General features: G+C 43.7%; 1 protein-coding gene across 2 annotated transcripts; it reads right to left on the minus strand.

Annotated features, from left to right (window-relative positions):
- Positions 1-1494: 1494 nt before the first annotated feature.
- Positions 1495-26454, minus strand: LOC308097238 (uncharacterized protein). Of its 2 annotated transcripts, XM_080444909.1 has the most exons (9): positions 26341-26454; positions 25971-26032; positions 16872-17139; positions 15941-15973; positions 13307-13366; positions 9242-9307; positions 7004-7072; positions 6651-6710; positions 1495-3077 (listed from the first exon to the last, which is right to left on the minus strand). In XM_080444909.1, the coding sequence occupies exons 3-9, from the start codon at positions 17128-17130 to the stop codon at positions 2536-2538; spliced, it is 1089 nt and encodes a 362-aa protein (XP_080301035.1). In that variant the 5' UTR covers positions 17131-17139; positions 25971-26032; positions 26341-26454; the 3' UTR covers positions 1495-2535. The 2 variants fall into 2 exon arrangements, with proteins under 2 accessions (XP_080301035.1, XP_080301036.1); XM_080444910.1 differs by lacking the exon at positions 26341-26454 and having other exon boundaries at positions 16872-17142; positions 25971-26095.
- Positions 26455-27273: the final 819 nt, after the last annotated feature.

The raw sequence follows: 27273 nt of genomic DNA on the forward strand, positions 1-27273 counted from the left end.
TCTGCTATTTTTGAATAGCCAAAGTATAAAAGGTTAAAGTGGTTAAATTTATTGTGATGCTATATTAACACATTTTGCTGGGGACCCCCTGGAACCCCCCCAAGGACCCCTGGGGGTCCCCGGACCCCACTTTGAGAACCAATGGTCTACATAACATGACATCTACATTATATTTAACCCTTTGTATGATAAGCCTGCCTGGTGGTCAAAGCTCTAGGTCTAGTGCTACGGGCTGAAGGTGGAATCTGAAGAGCTTCAGTCTGCAGATTACGGCTGATGATTGGGAGTGAGTTATTCGATGAATTGAGTACAAAGGACCCCAATGGAAACAAGCCATAGGCTTTCTTGGGTTTTAAATCCTCTTAGCAAACCTTGTATTGAACTGTACTTTCCTGTGCTTTTTTTTTGCAAACAATCAATCAATCAATCAATCAATCAATCAATCAATCAATCAATCAATCAGTCTAGGTTGTAATTGTAATGTTTGGGAGCCAGAAGGGAGAAAAGTGTCAACATGTTGGATTCATATGAATGTGTTTTTTATCACATTTAAACCCCCCAAAACTTAGTAAACTTGACCTGTGGCTCTGTACTTGGTCTGCTCTTTTTCTCACTCTACACCAAACCTCTTTGCTGAAAATAAAATAACTGGTGAATGTTCCTCCCCAGGATAGATAGATAGATAGATATAACCCTTAGGACCCCCTAGGGGGTCCCACCCCCTGTTGAAGACCCGTGGCATAGAGCATATCATTCCTCCTATCTACATTATGTATTATTATTAACTTAATGCCCTAGTTTTACTCCAATGTCACACAAAAGTAGCACAAATAGTCGATCTACAAGCTCACAGCACGTCACAATGAGACACTCTGTGAGCTTGTAGATCGGCTATGTGCTCATTGGAACACAGGTTAATCATATTTGAACTGTCGACCCCCCAAAATAATCATATTTGAACTGTCGACCCCCCAAAATAATCATATTTGAACTGAGGACCCCCCAAAATAATCATATTTGAACTGTCGACCCCCCAAAATAATCATATTTGAACTGTGGACCCCCCAAAATAATCATATTTGAACTGTCGACCCCCCAAAATAATCATATTTGAACTGTGGACCCCCCAAAATAATCATATTTGAACTGAGGACCCCCCAAAATAATCATATTTGAACTGAGGACCCCCAAAAATAATCATATTTGAACTGAGGACCCCCCAAAATAATCATATTTGAACTGAGGACCCCCCAAAATAATCATATTTGAACTGTCGACCCCCCAAAATAATCATATTTGAACTGTCGACCCCCCAAAATAATCATATTTGAACTGTCGACCCCCCAAAATAATCATATTTGAACTGAGGACCCCCCAAAATAATCATATTTGAACTGTCGACCCCCCAAAATAATCATATTTGAACTATGGACCCCCCAAAGTAATCATATTTGAACTGTCGACCCCCCAAAATAATCATATTTGAACTGTGGACCCCCCAAAATAATCATATTTGAACTGAGGACCCCCCAAAATAATCATATTTGAACTGAGGACCCCCCAAAATAATCATATTTGAACTGAGGACCCCCCAAAATAATCATATTTGAACTGAGGACCCCCCAAAAGGGATAGTTCACCCCAAAATGACTTTTTTCCTATGGATTAGTCACCACATGGAGACTTGAATTCATGGATATTCTTTTGTTTTTTTCTCATTCCTAAGACAATAATTTGATGGTTAATTAACAATGTACTTTTTCCCTAACTAGAAATGTAGTGGAGTATCCAAAAGTACAAATACTCAAAAATATAACTAAGTAAAATACTCTGGTAAATGTACTTTGTTACTGTCCACTGTGTAGTACATGATTATTTTTTACTTTATTTCATTTTCAACTTTTTAAATTAAATGAGTTTTTGAATATCATACAGAGCTCTGCTCTATAAAGATCTATTATTTATATCCATTCATATGAGCGTAAGACGATGCAACGCATTGTGAGCTTGATCTACTATATTCCCCATTTTTTTTAAAATGTCATTTATTTATTTTTGTTTGTTTTTTATTCACTTACAGTGGTGGAAAAAGTACTCACATGTTGTACTTAAGTAAAAGTATCAATACTGAAATGTAGAAATACTCTGTTACAAGTAAAAGTCCGGAATTCAAAATTGACTTGAGTAAAAGTACAAAAGTATTGGTATCAAAATATACTTAAAGTACCAATAGTAAAATGTTTGAAAACAGATTATGTATAAAATAGGGCTAAAGTGGTTAATATATGTTTCATAATATCATAATTTATATCTGAAAAGTAACTAGTAACTAAAGTTTTCTAATAATTGTAGTGGAGTAAAAGTGCAATATTTGCCTCTGAGATGTAGGGGAGTAAAAGTAAAAGTACTGAAAATTGGAAATACTCAAGTAAAGTATATATACCTCAAAATTGTACTGTATTTCATAAGTACAGTACTTAATTAAATGTACTTAGTTACTTTCCACCACTGGAGGGTTTAAGAGTTTAAACATGTTTACCAGATCTCACACACCTCTGCTGTAGCTCTAACAGCCCATAACCCTGCATAGAGAGGTCTTCTAGTGAAGGAGGTTCTTTCTGTATGAAGAAGCTTCATTCTGTCTCCATGAATCTCATAGAAACGCAGAATACCTTTTCTCTGACTTACAAACACCCCGACCCTGCCCCTTCCTATTCCTGTGTAGCGAGCAGGTGCTGACATATCAGTATCAATGCCGTTGTGACAGAACACGTAGCGTAGCATGTAGCATAACGCCCAGGACATGTCATTCTGTCCAAAGCCTGATAGCCTCTCCTCCTCTTTGTTGATGTCTTTATAACTGACTGCTATCATAACCTTCTCTCCACTCCATTCAACTTCAAAGTAACAAGGATCAGACAGACTCTCTCTACTCAACACATTACAGTAACGGGTAAATCTCTGTGGATGATCAGCATACGGTTGGTCTTGTGGTGTATAAGTCACCTTCCTGTTGTTCTCTGACAGGATGAGTCTCTCATTCAGTGTGTTTGGGTCCAATGACAGAGGAGAGGAATCTGTGAGAAAAACACATGATAAAATATCACAACTAATGAAACACTTTCTACCTGATGACTGTATGCTGGACATGTTATTATTATATTATACACCAACATGTTTAAACACATTAAAATAATAAATCATTTAAAACATTTTCACACAAGTCCTCATGTGTGTTTTCCAGTGGTGGAAAAAGTACTCAAATGTTTTACTTAAGTAAAAGTATCAATAGTCTACTGCAGTGTAGAAGTAGGCCTACTCTGTTACAAGTAAAAGTCCGGAATAAAAATGTTACTTGAGTAAAAGTACAAAAGTGTTGGTATCAAAATGTACTTAAAGTACCAAAAGTAAAAATACTAAAATGGTTGAAAATCGCAGATCTACTGTATAAGCTCACAACTCGTTGTGATGTGACACGTTGTGAGCTTGTAGATCTGCTATTTTCAAATAGCCTAGGTATGAAATAGAGCTAAAGTGGTTAATGTATGTTTTATAATATAATAATCTAAATCTACAAAGTAACTAAAGTTTTCAAATAATTGTAGTGGAGTAAAAGTACAATATTTGTCTCTGAGATGTAGTGGAGTAGAAGTAAAAGTATAGACAATTGCAAATACTCCAGTAAAGTAAAAAAATATACCTCAAAACTGTACTCAAGTACAGTACTTGAGTAAATGTACTTAGTTACTTTCCACCACTGTTCACTTATAACGACACGTATAAACTAGGAACACCAGAGTGAACGTTTTAACCACATGAACCCTATAGCGTCTCTGTGCAAATACAGTACTTGAGTAAATGTACTTCGTTACTTTACACCACTGGTGTTTTCAGTGGTTTTACTATAGAGGGCACTGTTCTACAGTCTGAATGATCATGATGATCATCCCAGAGATCACGTGATCACAACAACATGAAGCTGCTTTAGTTTTTGTTTTATAGGATTTATTATAAAAGTTACATTTTCTCTGATTTCTGTCAAAAACATGAAATGGTAAATAAATACTATGGACTGGATTATCCCCCGATTCTCCAAGACCCCCTACACATGTTTTGCAGTGATGTAAAGTAATTAAGTACATTTAGTCAAGTACTGTACTTAAGTAAAATGTTTAGGTATTTTTACTTTACTGGAGTATTTGCATTTTGCAGTACTTTTACTTCTACTCCACTACATCTCAGAGACAAATATTATACTTTTACTCCACTACAATTATTGGATTAGAATTTTATTAGAATTAGACGCACTTTGCATGCTCCTCACCCTAAAACCGAAATAAAGAAACTAAAAACAGGAGAAAAAAAAGTAACAAAATCCGTAAAAAAAATCTGAACAATTTTCGCGTGCACGGGCTGTGCATGCGAGGGGGGCTGTGCATGCGTGGGGGGGCTGTGCATGCGAGGGGGGGCTGTGCATGCGAGGGGGGCTGTGCATGCGTGGGGGGGCTGTGCATGCGAGGGGGGGGGGCTGTGCATGCGTGGGGGGGCTGTGCATGCGAGGGGGGGGGCTGTGCATGCGTGGGGGGGCTGTGCATGCGTGCGCAGGGGGGGGGGGCTGTGCATGCGAGGGGGGGCTGTGCATGCGTGTGCAGGGGGGGGGCCCTGATCACTGTGCTGTGCCTACCGGCCCGGCTTTGAGTTGTTCCGCCACTGGCCATGCGCCAGGTACCCCTCCAGGTACCCCTCCAGGTACCCCTCCCTGCCCTATAGACACAGACCTTGACTGTTGAGGTATTATATAATGTTCTGTATTTTGAGTTGAATGTATTTTGATGTATAATTATAATGCCTTATGGAGGCTAACTGTTGTTTTATTTTATAGGCGCTCCTTTGCCCCTTTAGTTACTGTTAGACCCTTATTTCCTTTGTATTGTGTTTTTATTTCATTAACAACACAACTGCCACTTATTGTCATTTATATTGCTAATTGTTATTTCTTGTTACCCAGATAGTTGGAGGCGACCGCAGTCACACTGTGGGGGAGAACTGTCTTCTATCCACTGTGTGTGTGTGTGTGTGTGTGTGTGTGTGTGTGTGTGTGTGTGTGTGTGTGTGTGTGTGTGTGTGTGGTTTGTAGTGTGTGTGTGTGTGTGTGTGTGTGTGTGTGTGTGTGTGTGTGTGGTTTGTAGTGTGCACCTAACCCACCTATAGTGTTGTGTTTTGAAGTGTTTGAATCCTCACTCTACTAACCCCCCTCTCTCTCCTCCCCCTACAGTCTGACTGTCACTTGTGTATTTTATAATAGTGCTTTTCTACTCTTTTAACATTACATTGTGATTAACTTGTTTAATTAAATTGTAATATCAGTATGATATCATCAAGTGGCATTTAAAATAAATGTACTTGATTATCTTGAAGCACGTCTCTGCTCCATTCATTTACAGAACAAACCTGTGTTACACTTCAGCGTGGTTACTTTAGCACTTTAATTGATTCCTTGGGTGAAACTCCCAAGGTGGCGTAGTCAAGTTACTGATCTGTTATATTTCTGCCAGGGTTACATATAGCAATATAGAGCTTTAACCTTTTACAAAAAACTTTGTTTTAACCAGAAAATATCACATTCCCTACTTTTTACTATAAAATCATCTGCGTAATACATCGCTGTTGGGCAGAAACCTTGCATGTCCACAACATTGAATGAATGTAGTTATTATTTAGACCCCAAGGTCAGGTAGGTTATTGTGGCCTCCTGGTGGCGCTATAATAGGCCAATGTGAAAAGGGGCACCATTTCTTCTTAGGCCTTTCACGGCAATCAGACACTGCATTCATGATTTGAGGTATTTTGTTCCAAAAATGTGTTTTGCTAAATTGGACCTGCTGGTGGCGCTATAACAGGCCAATGGGGAAAAGAGTGGCATTTCTTCCTCAGCCTAGTGGGAATGTGCGTGCAAAATTTCATGGAAATCGCACGCTGTGTTCATGGTTTGAGGCATTTTGTTAAAAAGAAAATCGTGCAAACTTTGGAAGCGAATCTTAGAATATGGAAAATGGGACAGATCCGTGTTGATCACATGACTATAGAGATACTGTGTACTGCCCTAACCCTAACTCTGCCCCAGCGTCCCGGCGGGAATCAAACCCAAGACCTTCTAGCTGTGAGGCGACAGCGCTACCGACTGTGCCACCGTGCCCCCGTGGTTAAGTTAATATTGATGTGTTTAACCTAGACAACTGGATCGAGTGCTGCCAAAGCAAACCATTAATGAGCAACCAATGTCCACTATTCAATCACTTAGATCTAACAACTTATTTTTTTCAGTTTACAAGCTCACGACGCGTCGCATCACGTTGTGAGCTTGGAGATCAGCTGTTTTCACTGCTTTGCCGCAACACTCTTGTATGATGAATTAGGGCAGGGGTCCCCTGTTGAAGACCCTGAAGTAGGATTTTTTTAATTTTAATTTTTAGGATTTTAATTTAATTGATGTAAAGAAAAAATAAACTATATGCGCACACACACACACACACACACACACACACACACACACACACACACACACACACACACACACACACACACACACACACACACACACACACACACACACACACACACACACACACTCTAAACCACCATGTACTAACGCTTTAAAAAGTCCTGTCTGTTTGTGCTTCCAGGAGACACTGCTGGACGTGAAGCATCGACTGGAGACAAAGTAGACACAAGAAATCATTAACATGAAATTACATTTTAATCCACAGTATATCATGATATAATTGTGCCTATTGTAGTTGTGTTTCATCTCATTTTAAATATTCAGTCATTTATGATGATTGGCTCATTTTGGTTCCCCTTTAGGAACATGGTGCCTTACCCACAGTGTGTGATATGCATGTGCTTAGCGGTGGCCCTGAGTATATCTACTCTCTAAAAGACAACTATTCATCAGATTACTAATATCTAACACATGGATAAAGAAAGATTTCATCTTACTCACCTGTCTGTTGGTTTGATGATGCAATCTTTAGTTTCTCTACTTCAGCCTTCAGATCACGTATCTGCTGAGCTGCCATGACAGATATTTGTATATTTTGATGAACCATCAACAGAACAAGTAAACCATAAACAAGGATTGTATTAATCCATTTCTCACCAAGAAAGAAGTGTGTTTATATGAACCAAGAATAATATCTAATATAATATAGTCCACACTCCTTTTTGGTATTTGCCAATGAATATTTGCATATACAGTGAAATGAGGTTTAACCATCCTAACTATCAGGAGCAGTGATATTAATACATTTAACCATCCTAACTATCAGGAGCAGTGATATTAATACATTTAACCATCCGAACTATCAGGAGCAGTGATATTAATACATTTAAAGTAATACTAGGTAACGTTTTCAACAAAACTAAAGTTAAATTGTATATCTTTTGTGAGTGGCAAAAGTTTCACAACACCCACTCCATGAATTTCACCCCCGGAAGCCTTTTATTTATATATTTTCTATTGAACGTGGACGGGGGGGACTTTCCTGGGAAAATGACGTTCCTGGCCAACGTCATGACGTCGTGGCCGACGTCCTGGCCGACGTCATGACGTCGGCCAGGAACTACCGCAACGGTTTCCTGTTTGGCCAGGAACTACCGCGCTAATAACAAAAAGGAACCTCACGCTGATTTTAAGAGAATGTAGGATTGGAAGATCGAAAAAGAACAGAAAAAGAAAGCACAGCTCATGGTAACTAATGCTCCACTGGCTAAGAGAAACGATCCGTAGATAGTATAAAACAATTAAAAGATCGCTTTTTGAAACGCTTCCGGCTTCCGGTGAAAACGAATGGAACTCTGGGTAATCGAGGACTACGGAAATTGTATGCAGTGACGGTAGTGACCAGCAGAGGTTGCTAAAAATCGTTATTTGTGATTCTGCATTGTACAACTTTAACCATCCTGATTATCAGGAGCAGTGATATTAATACATTTAACCATCCTGATTATCAGGAGCAGAGGGTGCTATTAATACATTTAACCATCCTAACTATCGGGAGCAGTGGGTGATATTAATACATTTAACCGTCTGTCTACCAGAATGGAGGAGGACACCCATGGAGTGCGGAGAGTCAGTGTTCGCTAGGGTCTCACAGCAAATGCATGCTCCAAATAACTCCACAATTTGCACAAATATTACTCAGTATTCTGGCTATAACAAGCTTTCCACACTGTTACTGTACTTGCACGATGTACAGTTTGTATAAAACTCTGTTATTGCTTAAGCGTTTTGTGGTCTGGCACAATTTACGTCACCATTTTGGAGAACAGATCTACAAGCTAACAACACGTTGCGACTCGACATGTTGTTAGCTTGATCTGTTCTTTTCCCTCAAGCTTCCAATGGCCCCTCCCCTTCTTAGCAGTTTTGCAACTACTATTTGCGGTAACTAATAACGTAACTAGTTACCCTTTCCCATTCAGTAACGCCGTCATAGTTACTGTGATTTAAATGGGTGCGTTACCTGCATTACATTATGTCATTGAACTGAACTGTTTACCCCTGCAGAGCTGCCTGTCATCTAACTTACAGGCCGTGTGTTCTCACAGTAACATGGGAAAGTGAAAGTGATGATTGGTTAACATAGGGTAAAATGTCAGGGTAAGCCAATCAGAGTCAGGGTCTTGCCTTATGGGGGAAATAAACACACACACACACACACACACACACACACACACACACACACACACACACACACACACACACACACACACACACACACACACACACACACACAGGCAAATGCAAGCCTCATCAACAGCGCAGCTTTAGTTTGCAGCTTGGAAATAATAGAACCATTATTTTTTTATTTGTGGAGATAAAGGACGTTAAAAATATTGTGGTCAAATGTAAACCGTGTGCAGGACAGAAAACATTGTCCACATCGAGTAACAGCAATGCTAATCTCCTGAAGCACCAAGAAAAGTACATGGGGCTATACAACTAGTCGCCAAAGACCCCATCGTCTCTACCACCGGCAGTGACCCAGATGGAGCTACTCCATCTAAACAGCCAAAAAACGTGTTTTTTAATCGCCACAGCATGTCATCCAGACTCAACTAAACAGATTGATTGCCAGGTATGTTGTTGAAGACATGCTTCCCATCACAACGGTTGAGTCTGTTGCCTTCAGAGAACTAGTGTGTAACACATGGATTAAAAACATTTCATATCACTCACCTGTCTGTTGGTTTGGTGCAATCTTTAGTTGCTCTAATTCAGCCTTCAAATCACGTATCTGCTGAGCTGCAATGACAGATATATGTGGTATTTGCCAATTAATATTTGCATACACAGTGAAATGAGGTTTAAACATCCTAAGTAACAGGAGCAGTGATATTAACACATGCCATGCCATCCACGGTTATACTCGTGAATCAAAATCTACCCCTTTACCTGCCACCCACGGTTATAACCATGGATGGGTCTTTTCATTGATTTACTGTATATTACACTGTTGCGCAGCTTGTGCGTTAATATCATTCATCTAGATGACGGAGAAGTTGAAAAATCACGTGTTTCGGTCACATGATCACACAAAACACGCTATTACAAAACACTAAAGTCGAGATAACGTCAGAGATAACGCCAGACCGCCACTCCGCTCGGATCAAACTTGGAGAATTTGATCCGAGGCGAGCACGCTCTGACTCTCTAGACTAGGCTGTGAGCAGAGCATGAAGGGGCAAGTGCGTGCTCGCGAAATTCTCGCGCTCGTACGTGCACACATGCGCCCGGGGATGAACTGTTCCTGACCCTATACACCCAAGCCGAAAGTTTACGCATCTTGGCTCTTATGTACCCGTGATTGAGAGACGACGTAAGCGTGTTCACGTGACATTCTCACGCTCGTGCTCGTATGTGCACACACGCCGACCAGGTAGTTACACAGGCAGGACAGACGGTAAGCCGTCCACGTGCATGTTACCGCTCGGGTCTGCTCTGATCGCTCCGCCATCATTGTTGTTTGAAAACAAATAAAGAACTCACCAAGAAGAGCGCGCCTCAACGTCGCTGTGACTCCACGGATGAAGGTTTATTTATTTTGGATAGATCCGTGCTATTGGAGAGGACTACGGTACTACTACGCTCGCGCGCGCGTGTGTGTGTGTGTGTGTGTGTGTGTGTGTGTGTGTGTGCGCGCGCGCGCGACACGCACACACACACACACAGAGTGTTTGCCGTGAAAATAGCCGATCTACAAGCTCGCTTACAACCTCTGAGCTTGTAGATCATCTATTTTCCTAATATTATGTTTTATAATATTATATAATAAACTGCTGTGTGGACTATTAGTCAATTTCAGATTGACGCACACACACACACAGAGTGTTTGGAGAGGACTACGGTACTACGCTTGCGTGTGTCTGTCTGTGTGTGCGTGTGTGTGCGTGTGTGTACACACACACGCACACACACACACACACACACACATAATAGTGTGTGTGTGTGTTTGCCGTGAAAATAGACGAGTGTTTGCCGTGAAAATAGACGATCTACAAGCTCGCTCACAACCTCTGAGCTTGTAGATCGGCTATTTTCCTAATATGTTTTATAATATCATATAATAAACTGCTGTGTGGACTATTAGTCAATTTCAGATCGACATAGTCGTAGTACACAACACATATCTTACTTTGTTTTCATAGACCTGGTTGCTTGTTTCTCAAGCAAAGTACCTAGCACCCTTTCGAGGGTTCTGGCGTCACTCTGTGTTTCTCAACCTGTTGATCGGGACCGTTGTGGTCCCGATCCACAGGTTGAGAACCACTGAAGAGCTCACTTTCAACTTTGAATTATTATTATTATTTATTATTTGATGTATATAACTTGAGTTGATTTTTTGTGTTTGAAATGAGCTAAAATAAGCTTGCACTTTTGAGTGAAACAGAGCTATTAATGTACACTCAAAAGCAGTTTATTTTTGGGCGGTGAAACCGCCCCTATAAGTGAGATTTGGAAAAATTTACAAATATCTTGGGCAGTGAAACCGCCCCTAAAAGTGAGGTTTGGAAATTTGTACAATTATCCTGCGCTGTGATTGGCCAATCACAATCTATTCAGGACTGTGATTGGCCAGTGTCACATGACACATGTGCATAGCCCTATATAAGCAACCATAACTTGAAAAAAACCATAAATTGGTTTTTTTCAAGTTATGGTTTCGTCCATCATAAAGAGTGTTTCAATAAATGTATTTATCTTTTGTACATGATTGATCGACTCCATTCAGAATTGTGATTAGCTAGCAAGACACCGCCCACTTCACACAGGGTGTGATTTTTTTATAAACAAGTATTGTTTACATGACTGATGTCAATGAAGGCGCAAAATAAATGTCAAACACTTTTGAAATCATTTTTATGTCTCTAAACGTGTTTCTTTCACTAAAATGCTCATAACTCTGAATCTGAAAGAAAAAGGGCCGTTTTTGGTAAAAAAAAAACAAGCTGTATTCAACTACCTCTAGCTAAAAAACAGAACATGCTATCAACTCACTTTCTTTTCCAGATGAAAGAAGAGATTCTAATCTTTGTTTTGCGATATGTGTGTTCATAGTCATAGCACAAAATATTCTGTGGGTCCTCAAAGATGAGTCAGAATGGTCAAAATGGCTGGCACAGGCAACAGCCTTTTCTAGAAACACCTCTGGCGGTGAATGTGTTAATACTTTTAACCATCCTTAGTAACAGGAGCAGTGGGTGATATCAATACATTTAACCATCCTAAGTATTAGTAGCAGTGATATTAATACATTTAACACATCCTAAGTAACAGGAGCAGTGGGCGCTATGGGGGCAACACTAATTGTGCCTATTGTAGTTGTTCTTCATCTCATTTTAAATATTCAATTTATAATTAAGATGATTGGATCATTTTGGTTCCCCGTTGGGAACATGGGGCCCTATCTTGGGTGAAGCCTTACCCGGTAGCCCGCTACCTGTGAATTACGCACAAGGCAGCTGGCACTGTCCCTAAACGGTATCTTACGGCCACACTATCTGTATCCGCTCTACATTATGCCGACTCCGTTATTTGTGCCTGGAGGTGTGATTCTAAAACCACCCGCTATGCCAAATTTGTTATGTAGAGCGTGACTGCAATGGACATGTTGGGAGACGGCCAGGGCACACAACGGCACAACATTCAGAGTCTCCCTCTCCTAATTGTCAACGAATCTTTGTGATACTAAGTTTCCTATAATCAGCAGAAGTGAAAGTGTCAATTGTGTTTATATAAGATGATAGTCTATTCAAAGAAGACAATGATTTGTGGCGTGATGCCATTCGCTCCGTTCCATTAATCTATTGCTCAGGACATAATGAACGGATTACAATAATATAACATTCTCTACAATCAGCAACATGTGGGTGATAATTATGTCTATCAAATATGATTTGATTCAAAGACATTCAAAGGCTAGAGCATATCGGGTATAGTCGGGTATAGTGTATAAGGTATCGGGTATAGTGTCCAACGTTATAAGTGCCTTAGTGTGGCCGCAGAGTTCACTTCTGAATTAAGTGATTGTGAATGTGATTGTCATTACAATTTTACTGTAATCCACAAAAGTGTGATTGTTAAATTATTGTGTCAATAAATTGTGTTTTTATCAGCATTTGCCAGTTAAGCTTATCAAAGACAAATACAATGTTGTTTGATCTGCGTTCACTATAACCACACCAGAACACAATCGATTGCAGTAATTTAAAGTTCTCTATAACCAGCAATGTGTGAGTAATAATTCTGTGTATCAAATATAAATGTATTCAAGGCAACGTCACTCTTCCATGGGCAGAGAGAGAGGGAGAGAGCATAAGATTGCATGGGGATACTGGCTTGCGCAGTCTTCTCTTAAAGGCAATGGCATCTGGCACGGTGATTGGTTTTATGAATGTAAAGCCCAAACCACACCTACGCATAATGTAACGGGTAGCGCAGGTGTTTTAGGGATAAGGCTGGTGTCCGAAGATAGCAACTTTTGCACGGGAACGCCCCTTGCGCCATGCTAAATCCCAAAATAGTGGGTTTAGCCACTCTTGGCCAAGTTAGGGCCCATGGGCCCATGGTGCCTTACCCACAGTGTGTGATGTGCATGTGCTTAGCGGTGGCCCTGGGTATATCTGCTCTCTAAAAGACAACTATTCATCAGATTACTAATATCTGACTCATGGATTAAAAAACTACTATTAATCAGATTACGAATGTCTGACACATGCATTTAAAACATTTCATCTTACTCACCTGTCTCTTGGTTCGATGCAGTTTTTAGTTTCTCTAATTCAGCCTTCAGATCACGCATCTCTGCAATGACATATATTTATACATTTTGATGAACCATCGACAAAACAAGCAAACTATAGACTTATGGGTCGCAGCACAATTTACGGTACACTAATTTGACATAATAAGCCGTTATTACAAATAATGTGTTTCTTATTAGCAATAATGTTTTGTTATTAGAAAGAAACAAACGTTGTTATACCCTTATTTTCCACTATTATCCCTTAATTATGTTCTAATTAGAAATTGAATGAAACGTAACAAAAGGCGTTATTTGAAATGGTGTTCTCCGCTATTCGACAGATTCCTATAGGAGGCTAACAAAGCCTAATAAGACCTAACAAAGCCCAATAAGACCTAACAAAGCCTAATAAGAAATACAAGTTCTTTATAATGCCTAATGTTAATGTTATTTCCACTTACTTGACCGTCACATTACAACCCCGCAACTACTAACTACACGATGTGACGTTAGGCTACCATTAGTCTACTGTAAGGGTTTCGTTAGAACAAATGGGTTCTTTATTAGGCCTTTATTTAATGTTATTTCCACTTACTTCAAGTTACTTTACATATAATTACAACAGAACTGTACCGTAAATTGTACATCAGCCATTCCGGGCTAACTTCATGACACATTATATTCTTCCTACCTTTTTGCTTAATAAAAAATATTTTGTTGTTATTAGGAACAAATTACCTCTCATTAATACAGAACTGTACCGTAAATTGTACATCAGTATTCTGTGCCAACATCAGGACACATACCTTATTGCTTCTTAACACATAATATGTACTTATTAGAAACAAATTACCTGTCATTACTACAGAACTGTACCGTAAATTGTACATCAGCTATTCTGTGCCAACATCAGGACACATACCTTATTGCTTCTTAACAAATAATATGTACTTATTAGAAACAAATTAACTCTCATTACTACAGAACTGTACCGTAAATTGTACATCAGCCATTTCGGGCTAACTTCATGACACATTATACTTCTGCCTACCTTTTTGCTTAATACAAATTATTATGTTGTTATTAGGAACAAATTACTTCTCATTACTACTACAGAACTGTACCGTAAATTGCACACCAGCCAGTCCATGCTAACGTCATGAAAGGAGAATGCATGCTCGTTATATATCAATATTAGCTGATTATTAGTCTAATTTCTGACAAACTGTAGGCCTACTTCCAAATGACTTACCTGCTCCAGAAATGTTATGGAAGCCCATTGCACATGACTGCTATACTGCTCACTATTACATATTATAAAACATGAGGCACATTAGCTTAGGCTACTTTCTCAATACATTTGGCTAGGTGAAGACAAAATAGCCTAAACACACCCTAGTGGCTGGTTGCTGTATAGGTCATAACATCAACTCGGAAAGCTTAATAAATTGAAACAATTGCTGCAGCTTATTTTATTTTCACTCACTGCAAAATAAGCCATTTTGACAATGAAATCCAGTATTATGGACACATTTCTTTTAAGCTTTGCCACTCCAAGCACTTTATGAAAAACGTTGAATAAAATATATAAAACAAGTGTCCGAAAGTCTTTATATTCCAAAACGATCCCGGTGTTGCTTCTCACACTGGACGTTAGCTCAGCTAGCATGAGAGGCTAACAACAGTGTAACTCGAGACGCCTGCTTACTACAGTAACGTTAAACCAGGACTCGTCTTGACTCCAAACAGGATAAATATTAAACACTATCAATACAGATGAGTAAACTCATTCATCACTTATGCACTAAGTGTTACGATTGTCACGTAATGATCCCGTTTAAATACACTATGTGAGTCCTTCAGACACACTAAAAACTCTCCGTCTAAAATTGGCTAAGCACACACACATCCCAGCTCGTCCCGCCCCCCAACCAATGATATGCTTGGAAAAGTGATGGACCGTCATAAAGACCAATCAGTCAACAAGTTAGATAGCCCCTACAGGAGCTACAAGTTAGACTGATCTCTTAAAGTGATACTAGCTTCTAAAGACCTGTTGACTTATTAAATTGCCTGCCTACTACTAAGGTTTTGAAATAGGCACATATTAACGCTGGGGAAATTACCCAGGGGTTACAAACATAATCATTTTTATTAAGCAAAAAAGGTAGGAAGAATTTAATGTGTCATGAAGTTAGCCCGGAATGGCTGATGTACAATTTACGGTACAGTTCTGTTGTAATTATATGTAAAGTAACTTGAAGTAAGTGGAAATAACATTAAATAAAGGCCTAATAAAGAACACATTTGTTCTAACGAAACCCTTACAGTAGACTAATAGTAGCCTAACGTCACATCGTGTAGTTAGTAGTTGCGGGGTTCTTATTAGGCTTTGTTAGGTCTTATTAGGCTTTGTTAGGTCTTTGTTACGTTTCATTCAATTTCTAATTAGAACATAATTAAGGGATAATAGTGGAAAATAAGGGTATAACAACGTTTGTTTCTTTCTAATAAAAAACATTATTGCTAATAAGAAACACATTATTTGTAATAACGGATTATTATGTCAAATTAGTGTACCGTAAATTGTGCTGCGACCGACTTGTGTAGGTCTTTAATAATCAATTACTTACCAAGAAGTGTGTTTTCAGTGATGGCACCTTTTTCTGGTCAGAACATACAGATAGAACATAATGTAAGTTTAGATGAACCACAGACAGTCAAAGACTCATATCATCTCTATATCTTTATCTTGTATTCATTGTAATATTGTTGTGTTGAAGTAACTATACATATTTACATCTACACATAAACTCTCTACACATATATATATTACTAATAATATATTAGTATTATTAGGCACAGGCAGACATTTTGATAACACATCCTATGCATCCCATGTTAGTTCTCATGGTTGTAAAACAGAATCATTTCATAGGGTTAAGCCATGTATACATAACTGAATGTCACAATACAGGTAATCACAGGATTACACACAGGAACTATTCATTACTCTGGTAAAGACCATTTATGTTTCATTTCCGCTATTCAGTTGAGGATTCTATATTTGGCACTATAATTGCAGGATCTGATATGATGCTGTTGTGAAAGAAAATATGATGTAGTCTGATCCCAGTTTAAAACATCACTGTTGAATTTCTTTTTTCTGTAATATTTTTCAGGTTTTTGTAACCATTAAAACAATACAGAATAAACACATCAAATAAATCAAACCTCTTTATATAATAATCTATTATTTGGCACTGATGATGGTCGCATGACTGAAACGATTGCTGCACTTTACACTTGGAGCACTTTATTGAGCATGGAAAATAAACATACATACAGTATGTTTTATTAGTCGCTAAGGAGACCTTAAACTTTTGGTGGAGTGCAAGACTTTTTTCCACCCTTTTTCCTTTATGTTTTTGACACTATACCACACCTGCAATCAACCCTGAACTAAGGACAGAGAAGGGCGACTAAAATGTATTATAGACATGGGATGCATAGCAAGTGTTACCACATTAACTTATAAACATTATCTAACCTCTCTTCACCTACCTGTTGGTGTGTTTCCAAACATCCCCACTAGATCAAACCTGTTGACCTTCTCCAGGAGATTCGTCATAAGCTCTGCTTCTTTTCCGGGATAGTTCTGCACGATCTGGTCGACGACGGCCGTGTTCTGAGCATTCTCCAGAGCTCTCTTTGTCAGCGGCTGGAGACCTTCGACATTGCCAGGCTTCAGAAGATACCACTTGAACCTGATGAGCTCCTCGTCATTCAGCATGTCCAGAGCCTTCAGGATACGTGTCTCCATGGTGGATTCCTACTAACACATGATGTCAACATGTCAGCTATATATATATATATATATATATATATATATATATATATATATATATATATATATATATATATATATACCAGTGTACCACACCTGATTGGCTGTGTGAAACTGACTGAGAATGAATTGGTGAATGACCATGAGGTTCAAATGTTTGTTCTGATTTGATTGTTATTTTGGTTGGAATGTAGATTTATTTTCGATGTAATGCTTGTAGATCAGCCATTTGTAAGTTAATTATCGGTGATCTTGTAGATCAGCTGTTTTTGTTTTAATGTATTAATTTGGCTTTTTTTACATCCAGGCCAGGTTCTTCTCATGCCATGAAAGAAGATGAGCATGATGGCGAGCTAACCACGACCCAGAGATACTTGAATGGTCTACAACACTTTTGTCCTGCCAGGGCGGGTAGGCTTGCGCCCGTAACCGGGACGGTGACGAGCACAGGTGTGCCCCCTGCAGCAGCTTCTCTGAGGCCCAGCTGGAGCGACGCCTGGCCAGGGCCACATCGCTAGCTGCCTCAGCTAACGGCTATGCTAGCCCCGAGGCGCCGCCCGCCAAAGCACCAAGGGCGCCAGCGGCTAGCACTAGCCTGGGGGCCATGGGGCCTCCTCTCCACTCGGCCCCACGTTCCAGTGGAGCCATCAGCAAGGTCCGGAGTGAGGAGGCCTTAAGGGCTAACTCCTCATCTCCGGACCCCGACGCTGCTGTCGAGGCCATCGGGCCGTCCCAGGACAGCGACAACGTCGTCTTCTCCCCCACCACCTCCATCGCCGCCTGGGGAGACACTGCTATTCCGGACTGCAGTGACTTCGAAGGCGACGACGACGAGGACGACAGCCCTCTCATCGTGGTGGCGGACGAGGAGGAGGATGTGGGCCTCAAATCCTACCAAGAGACACAGGAGGTAACGATGACCAGCCCGGGTCCTCCTGTGCTCTCACAAGAGGCGGCGGTAACCCCGGAGATTCCTAGCCAGGCGAGGATACCCGAGGAGGCCGTCTCCGTTGTGCTCAAGAGGGCTATCGCCAGATGCGGCCTGGCGCAGCCCATGGAGCCAGCAAAGCTGTACGTCGGGGTCCCCATACCGGGGTTCCAGGGTCTGGCACCCCTCACCCCTCGAGTAATCGAGTCCAAGTTGCTTCCAGAAGCCTGCGGCGTCAGGGACGCGGTGCAGTTCTCCTGGAAGGAAAGGAAGGAGCCAAACAGCCTAGGCTTCGTCTCCAACATCCTAACGGGGGCCGACCTGGGGGTCGCGGGCCTCCCGCCGATGGACAGAGACCTCGCCACTGCCATCGAGAGGGCCATATCGGGGTCGGTGAGACTGAGCCACGGGAGTGGCCCTGTCTTCGTCAACCACGGTAAGAGGTCCACCACCGCCACACACGCTGCTCTCTACAAGGCCTCTGCATCGGCTGTCAAGGCCTTGAACGTGGGGTCGCTGCTCCAGGGCTCGTCCGCGGCGAAGCTTAAAGAGCTGATAGCTGGACACAGACACAGCGGCGGATGTGCACTCCGCCTCATTCGACGATGCAGTGGAGCTCGCGAGGCTGGTCCAGCTCGCGATTCTCACCTCCTGCAACGCGCTGATGTGGACGGGCCGAGCCATGGCTCTCACAGCGGACCTGGAGAGACTCCAGTGGCTCGACCTAGCCGCTGGGTGCAAGGCCATCTTGACTACGGGTCTCAAAAGCCTTCCACTCAAAGCCGGTAACCTGTTTGACACCGCAGCCGACCTGATCACCAGGACCAAGGCAGCGGAGAAACAGCTTGAGGAGACAGCCGCAGGCCTCCTCTCACCAACCACCGCTCCCACTGTGGCTAGGCCGCAACAGCAGGGAGCTGTGGGTGGCAGACGCACCTCTGGGCGCAAACGTGGCGCGTCCAAGGCATCCAGCACCAGAGCCAGCTCCTGGGAGCGTCCTCACGGCTCCTACGGTGCTCAGGATGTCAGGCGCAAGGATGAGAAACGCGCCCCACCTCCTCCCCCCTCGCCTAAGCCCCAACGTAAGGACAGTGGGCCTAGTCGCAAGGGGAGGCAGACGAAGTGACACTCATCGCCCGGTTCTATCGGGCCCCCAGCTGATTACCCCGATTACCACGATTACCACGGCCACGGCTTCTTGCCCAACCGGACGGAGTCAAGGACCAGTCCACCGGTGCAAAGAGACTAAAAGACACGCTAAAGACAATGAATACGGTTCAAAGTCATGTGTGTCCTTTCTGAAGTGATGACAATGAGTGTACAAAATGTGCTTCCTGTGTGTGGAATAAATCTATTGCCAAAAACACAAATGCCCATTTTTTCCCATGCCATGAGAAGTCAAGACAGCATGTTTCCCGGTGGGAAACACTGTCCTCTGCAAACTTTCATGAGCCCTCAGTGTTCGCTATGTCATCTGGCGACATCCCAAACACTGTAGGGACAGATACTGTGCATGCTGTAAACATGATGTCTCAAACGCAGGTAGAGAAACCTATGCTAATGAATCAAATGTCTCAAATGCTTTGTGTAAAAAGGGTGTTCTCTGCAGACAAAACTTTAATTCCATCTGCGTCACTGCAGTACCTTCTTCCGTCCGGCAGAGTGCGACAAAAAGCCTCTGGGGCTCGAAAGAAGCACAAAATGGCCGCCTCTCTCAGCTGCCCCAAAATGGCGGAGGAGAGGCGGAAGTTTACGTCTCAGAGAACCCCGGTGTTACACCAGCGAAGCTCCCCAGGGGGAACAATAGTTTCGCTCCGGGTAGAAACACTACACAAAAGGTCCGTTCCCCTCGACCTCTCCAACATGGCGGACGAGGCGCGACGGAACTCACATCAGCGAACCCCGGTGTTACTCCATCAACACTCCCCGAGGGGAGTTACGATCCGGGTAGGTACAACACCGCGACATGGTTCCGATGTTACGTCACGCAGAGCGACAGCGTCTCACGTTCCCAGGGAAATGGACGCTCGCTCTGTGACGAGACCGACATTAGCCCTGCTAGCGCTAACGAGTAATGCTACAGGGCGGATGTCGACGGTGTGTGGGATTCCCCATCTACGTCACAGGCTTTCCCCACTGTCGAACGGTCAGAACCCGAGGGGCAAGTGACGTCAGCAGCCCCCACCTTCCCCTTGAATCCTCTCGCTCGATGTTTTTCCAAATGGAGAGCTTGCAGACCAAATCCTTGGGTACTGCGTACCGTGCTAAAAGGATACAGGTTGCAATTCTCGAGCATACCTCCACTAACAACCAAAGTAGTGTTCTCCCGAGCGTCAGGCCAAGCGGCCATGACGCTGGGGGACGAGGTTCTGGCTCTCCTGAGCAAGGGTGCAATCAGAGAATTATCTCCGGATCAGAACCGACTGGGTTTTTATTTGGAGTACTTTCTGGTGAAAAAGAAAGGGGGGGGGGCGTAAGACCTATTCTGAACCTCAAGGGTTTGAACAGATTTCTGAAGGTCTTCAACTTTCGAATGCTCACAACGGCGACGTTGTTGCAAACGATACGTCATGGAGATTGGTGGACGAGTATAGACCTCAAGGATGCCTATTTTCACGTCCCAATCTACCCACCGCACCGCAAGTTCCTGCGCTTCGGCTACGAAGGCAAAGTGTACGAGTACACGGTGCTCCCCTTTGGCATGTCACTGAGCCCCCGGGTGTTCGTGAAATGCACAGAGGCGATAGCTCCGCTGCGACAGCAGGGTCTGTGTCTGGCGAGGTACATAGACGATTGGCTGCTGGCAGCGGAGTCGAGGGAAGAGGTAGCGCGGCACACAGAGGTGGCCATTGCGCACCTGCAGTCCCTGGGGTTCACAATCAACGCTCAGAAGAGCGTTTTGATTCCATCCCAACAAACCACCTTCGTGGGGATATCCTTGGATTCCACCACGATGGTGGCGCGCCTGTCCCAGAACAGGATAACGAGCTTCTTGGCATGTGTGCGCTCCATGCGCCTAGGGCGCAAAGTCACGTACAGGACATGCATGCATGCTGCGGGTCTCATGGCCTCGGCCATACACCTGATCCAGCTGGGCAGATTCTACATGAGACCTTTCCAGAGATGGATGCGGTCTCTGAGGATACCGCACTCCATGGGCTCTCGGAAAGTGGTAGTGTCACCACGCTGTAGTGTCACTCCAACCGTGGACACAGGAAGGGGTCAAGATAGGCGTTGTAGTGTCCTGGAAGGTGATCACCACGGACGCCAGCCTCTCAGGTTGGGGGGCTGTCCACGAAGGCTACTCAGCCCGGGGGTTGTGGGACTCCTCCCAGAGGAGAGCCCACATCAACTACCTGGAGCTGCTGGGGGTCTTCCTCGCTCTCAAACATTTCGAGAGCCGCATCGTGGGGTGTCATGTCCTGGTCAGAACGGACAATACCACAACGATGTGTTATGTCAACTAACAAGGAGGCTTGGGTTCCCTTGTGTTGGACAGGCTAGCACGCGAGCTGACGCTCTGGAGCGTGCAACGCTTGGCGCGGCTGCGTGCCACTCATATGCCGGGCCACCTGAACAGCGGGGCGGACCTGCTGTCCAGAGGGGGGCTCCGGTACGAGGACTGGTCGCTGTGCCAGAGGGCCGTGGATCTGATCTGAGCCCGGTTCGGCCGGGCTCAGGTCGATCTGTTTGCGTCCAGAGAGAACGCGAAGTGCTCGCGGTTCTTCTCGATCAGGGCCAAGGACCAGTCCTTGGGAGTAGACGCTCTAGCGCACGAGTGGCCGAGTGGTCTACTTTTTGCCTTTCCACCCCTGGGTCTGATCCGTCCGACGCTGGAGAGGATCAGGACCCGGGGTGGGATGGTTCTGCTGGTAGCACCAGCATGGGGCACGTGGAGGACAGAGATCTCTCCCCTCCTCTACGACGAGCCGTGGCCTCTCCCCCTGCTCAGAGACCTTCTGAGGCAAGGCGGGGACGAGGTTTGGCACGAGAACCCCCAGGCTCTGGATCTGTGGGTTTACCCCGTGAGAGGTGGAGTCTAAACTCGCAAGGCCTGCCCCCTGCAGTGGTGGCCACTATACAGGGGGCTAGGGCAGATTCTACCAGACGTCAGTACGACGTTAGGTGGAATATGTTTGAGACCTGGTGCCTGGAGCAATCACCTCCGGTGGTGGCTTTTCAGGCCCCTGTGAGAAGCATTCTGATCTACCTGCAGGACAGGTTGGATCATGATTTGGCCTTCTCCACCATCAAGGTGTACCTGGCAGCCATCACCGCCTGCCACGATGGGTTCGATGGCCAGTCGGTGGGCCAGCACTCGCTGGTGCGACGGTTTATGGCCGGCGCCAAGCGTGCTAGGCCAGTGAACAGACCTTTGTTCCCTAAGTGGGACCTGACTGTGGTGCTGGACGCACTGTGTCTGCCCCCCTTTGAGCCTCTTGAAACATTGGATCTGAAGATCGTGAGTTTCAAGACAGTGCTCCTGGTGGCCCTTTGCACGGCGAAACGCGTCAGTGACATGCAAGCGCTCTCTGTGAGCGAGGACTGCATGTGGTTTTCAGACGACGGCAAGAGGGTTTTGTTGAAACCCAACTCGACGTTTGTGTCTAAGACCGGCGTGGTTGCCCAGGCCCCAGTGGAACTGGGGGCCTTCCATCCTCCACCGTTCACTTCGGCGGAGGACAGATGGTTGCACTGTCTCTGTCCAGTGAGGGCCTTGAGGCTCTACTGTCAGAGGACGGCGGCCGATCGTGAGTCATCTCAGCTTTTCGTCTCCTTTGGCCGGGGTCAGAGGAAGGCGGTGGCTAGACCGACTCTGTCCAGATGGATCGTGGAGGCAATTCGGTTGGCATATGTGAGTAGTGGTTCCGCTGTCCCGCTGGGACTGAGGGCCCAATCTACTCGGAGTGTAGCTGCATCTTGGGCCCTTTACAAAGGGGTGTCAATGCAGGAGATATGCTCTGCCGCTGACTGGTCGTCTCCTTTGACCTTTGCATCTTTCTACAGCCTGGACGTGGCGGCATCTGAGATGGCACGCACGATCTTGGGTGTAGGAGCTGGCTCAAGCTAGGTGAACACTGTCATGCCTAAGGGCATGTGGTTTCTTCCTACTTGTGGGCAGCAGCCGGATCAGGTCAGGGAATGCGAGGCATGCCTGGGGGCATGTTCTCTCTCCCTGCCTGGCTGGCCCTTCAAGCCCTCTCTGGACCTGCTAGGCATGGTCTGGGAGGACGAGGCCTTGGTTTCTCTGTCACGGGCCGGTCAGACCAGGGTCTGTCTGGGCTGGTGACTAGGGACAGGACTTATGTCTGTCAAGGTCTTACCATACATCCTTTTGCTTCCTGACCCACAGGGTCTGGGTTGCCTGGGGGCCATGGTCCTGCCGAGGGCAGGACCTGCGGCCTTGGGCAAGCATTTGGGTAGGGTTGGTTAAACTTGGGCTCCCCCGGGGGACATTTATGTGTCCCATAGTAAGTACCGTACGAAGCTATGCTATAATAACCTTAGGTTACGTATGTAACCCAGGTTTTATTAATAGCGTAAGTAAGGTACTTACGTTTTAACCCCCTCTGTGCGCAGTGTGGCGTGCAGAGTGGAAGGTTTCAGAGGGCGAGTCCATATGACGCAATGGTATTTATACCACCACCGGTCGCCAGTGTTTTGCTTCACACGACCCTATCCAATAGGAATTGGAATTCGGGAGTCCAGTGTGTGCTCTGTGTGATCGCCAGGGGGCGATGATATCCCATAGTAAGTACCTTACTTACGCTATTAATAAAACCTGGGTTACATACAATATAATTTGCCTCCCTTTCCACCCCTACTTCTGAATACAGTACTAGTCCAATACTAGAAATTATACTTTTATACTGACTAAGCATTATGCAACACTTTACATTAATGGTTCTATGTCTATACATACAGTAATGTATAGACATAGAACATAATGTAGGCCTATCTATACCTTGTTATAGTAAATGCTCCACAACACAACAAGGGTTCCACTGCTCCAGTGAACGTGGTTTGTATGAGCAGATAGATGCTCTTATATCATTATTATTGGTGGTGGTGGCAATACTAATAGTTTGAGCCTGGAATGATGAGGGTCTCACAAGAATAACATGCACTTATTAAAGAAAATAAGACCAGAACCAGACAATTAATTAAAAGGTTAGATTAGTCTGCAGTAATGCAGCTTTAAACATAAAGCAGTCAGTGGTACAAATAAACAGTAGACCTCTTCCCATGTTCCATATCACTGGTTGCACGCACGCATGCACGCTCTCCCTGTCTCTGTCTCTCTCACACATACACACACACACACACACACACACACACACACACTCACGCAGTCACCAACGTGAATGAAGCAAGTGAAAACAAACAAACGCGTCACACAAGCACTCACGCTCACACACCGACACGAATTAAACACACACGCAAGCAAGCAGCACTGACACAAATGAAATAAACACGCAAGCACACACACACACACACACACACACACACACACACACACACACACACACACACACACACACACACACACACACACACACACACACACGGCACACACGGCACAACACAAATCAAAACACACACGCAGGCCAGGGCCTTGCTTTGCTGTAGGCAAGGTTCGGTGGCCGCCTGGGGCCCCATACAGTCAGGGGGCCTCATGAGAGGTTTTCTGTTTTTAAATAAATATAAATAAACAGCTTTCCAATCATTCAAGGCCCTTTAAAAAATCCCACATAGGGCCTCAAACAGTCAGGGGGCCTCATGAGATCTCCTCAAAGTTTTAAAATGCCACAACAAGACGCTTCACTTGAGGCTCATGTATGAAACAGGCTGGAGGGTTGACATGATGCAAACTGTTCTGGAACGCTGCCAGCCTCTGTCCCTGCCGTAGCTCCACGTCATTCACAGTGGTGTAAAGTAACTAAGTACATTTACTTAAGTACTGTACTTAAGTACAATTTTTTTGGTACTTTTACTTTACTGGAGTATTTCCAATTGTCTATACTTTTACTTCTACTCCACTACATCTCTGAGGCAAATATTGTACTTTTAATCCACTACTATTATTTGAAAACTTTAGTTACTAGTTACTTTGTAGATATAAATTATGACATTATAAAAAATACATTAACCACTTTAGCCTTATTTTAGGCTATTTGAAAATAGCAGATCTACAAGCTCACAACGCGTCGCATCGCGACACGTTGTGAGCTTGTAGATCTGCTATTTTCAAACATTTTACTACTTTTACTTTTGGTACTTTAAGTACATTTTGATACCAATACTTTTGTACTTTTACTCAAGTAAATGTAGAATTCTGGACTTTTACTTGTAACAGAGTACTTCTACATTGCAGTATTGATACTTTTACTTAAGTAAAAGTATCTTTTTCCACCTCCGCACAATGGTGTAAAGTAACTAAGTATACATTTACTCTGTACTGTAGCCTACTTGACGCACTTTTACTCGAGTATTTCATTTTATTTATTTTCTTGATAACTTTGTACTTACTTCTACTTCACTACATCTCAGATGCAAATAGTTTAACTTTTTACAATATTATTAAAAAAGTTAATACAATGTATTTTACAATATAACACCATCACGTGTTGGAGGAAAAAAAAGAAAGAAAAAGGAGCGTCTTTTTGGCAAAGAGTAAAATTCCAAACCAAGGTGTTCTTTGGTACAATTGGGTGATAAAGTTACACAGCAAAAATAAAAAGCCTTTATTGTATTGGCTAATGCATACGTTTAGTCGGTGCAAGGCGTTCTTGCCTCTGCATTAGCCAATACAATAAAGACCTTTTAATTGGTCTTTCCCCTCTTTTTTTACCATCACATGTGTTTGGTTTGTGGCTTCAGCCCTTACCGGTCCCACGTCCTGATGAGTCCACCGTCCTCGTCTGTAGAAGTGTTAATGTTGAACCTCGTCTGTAGAAGTGTTAATGTTGAATGTGTTGCACAACGTCAGGTATGAACTAGGCTGCCCTAGCGCGTCTGATATCTGGTCTAGAGGGGCGGGTTCAAAATCTCGGGAGAGAGAATCCGTGGGCCGTGAGCCCTGACGTCACAACATTTGGAGTGACGCCCACTGCACTCTGGTTGGTTGGGGAAATTAAAGGTTGACTCCCACTTCCTATGCCAGGAACGTCAACACCCTGGTCCAGGCTCGTATTTTTTTGCAAAACGCAAAGGAAAATAAAAGCCTGGAGATCGAGGCTAGGTATGAACCAGCAGACACACAGAGTCAGGTATGAACCAGCAGACACACAGAGTCAGGTATGAACCAGCAGACACACAGAGTCAGGTATGAACCAGCAGACACACAGAGTCAGGTATGAACCAGCAGACACAAAGCGTCAGGTATGAACCGATACCAGATAATAATCAGGTTTCTATAAGGTGATGATCTGGGAAGAGAGACAGAGAGACATGTTGTTATACTGGATTCCTAAACACATCAACCTGATGCTTCATCAGTAGAAAAGAATGTAGAAGATTAAGAGCCTAACTCACCTCACCTCACCTGACTATAGGATCCTATTTAAGGATGCACCCAAAACTCAGCCAACGAAAATATTCGTCCGAAAAGGCAAAATAAATCATTTTGGGTCAAAAGAATATCACAGAAGGAGGATGTTGTGATGATGTCATCAAAACGCAGTGACAAGCATAGCGTGTGCACATGTCTGTCTGACTGGCTGGCTCACCGCCAACATGTCTGCTGTGTGGAGATATTTACACATACCAGAGGAAGACAGACAGACAGACAGACAGACAGACAGACAGACAGACAGACAGACAGGCAGGCAGGCAGGCAGGCAGTCAGTCAGTCAGTCAGTCAGTCAGTCAGTCAGTAAGTCAGTCAGTCAGCTGTGTGAGGATATTTCCAGATATCAGAGGAACACTAGCCATGCATCCCATGTCTATGATGCATTATGAACATACTTATGATGTATTATAATCTGCTTACAACACTGTATAACTAGACCTGGCGGAGACCTGTGCTCCTCAGAGCACAGGTCTCCGCCAGGTCACTTGACTATAGAGATAATGTGTACCACGATTTGCGTGATGAAATAAAAGAATAGTTTTGAGCGAAAAAAAACGGCGGCCTGGTGGCGCCATAATAGGGCAATGCTAAAAAGGTGGCATTTGCTCCTCAACGTAGT

Source organism: Gymnoscopelus braueri (genome assembly GCF_963280865.1).
Source record: "Gymnoscopelus braueri genome assembly, chromosome: 12".
Classification (NCBI taxonomy): domain Eukaryota; kingdom Metazoa; phylum Chordata; class Actinopteri; order Myctophiformes; family Myctophidae; genus Gymnoscopelus; species Gymnoscopelus braueri.

What these genes read in the sequence shown, in the direction of transcription:
- LOC308097238 (XM_080444909.1), bottom strand. Translation starts at nt 17,130, where the DNA reads ATGGAGACACGTATCCTGAAGGCTCTGGACATGCTGAATGACGAGGAG. An exon ending in CACTGAAAACACACTTCTTG is followed by an intron (nt 13,367 to 15,940) that starts GTAAGTAATTGA and finishes ATGTCATTGCAG; the next exon opens with AGATGCGTGATCTGAAGGCT. An exon ending in TGCATCGAACCAAGAGACAG is followed by an intron (nt 9,308 to 13,306) that starts GTGAGTAAGATG and finishes CTGTCATTGCAG; the next exon opens with CTCAGCAGATACGTGATTTG.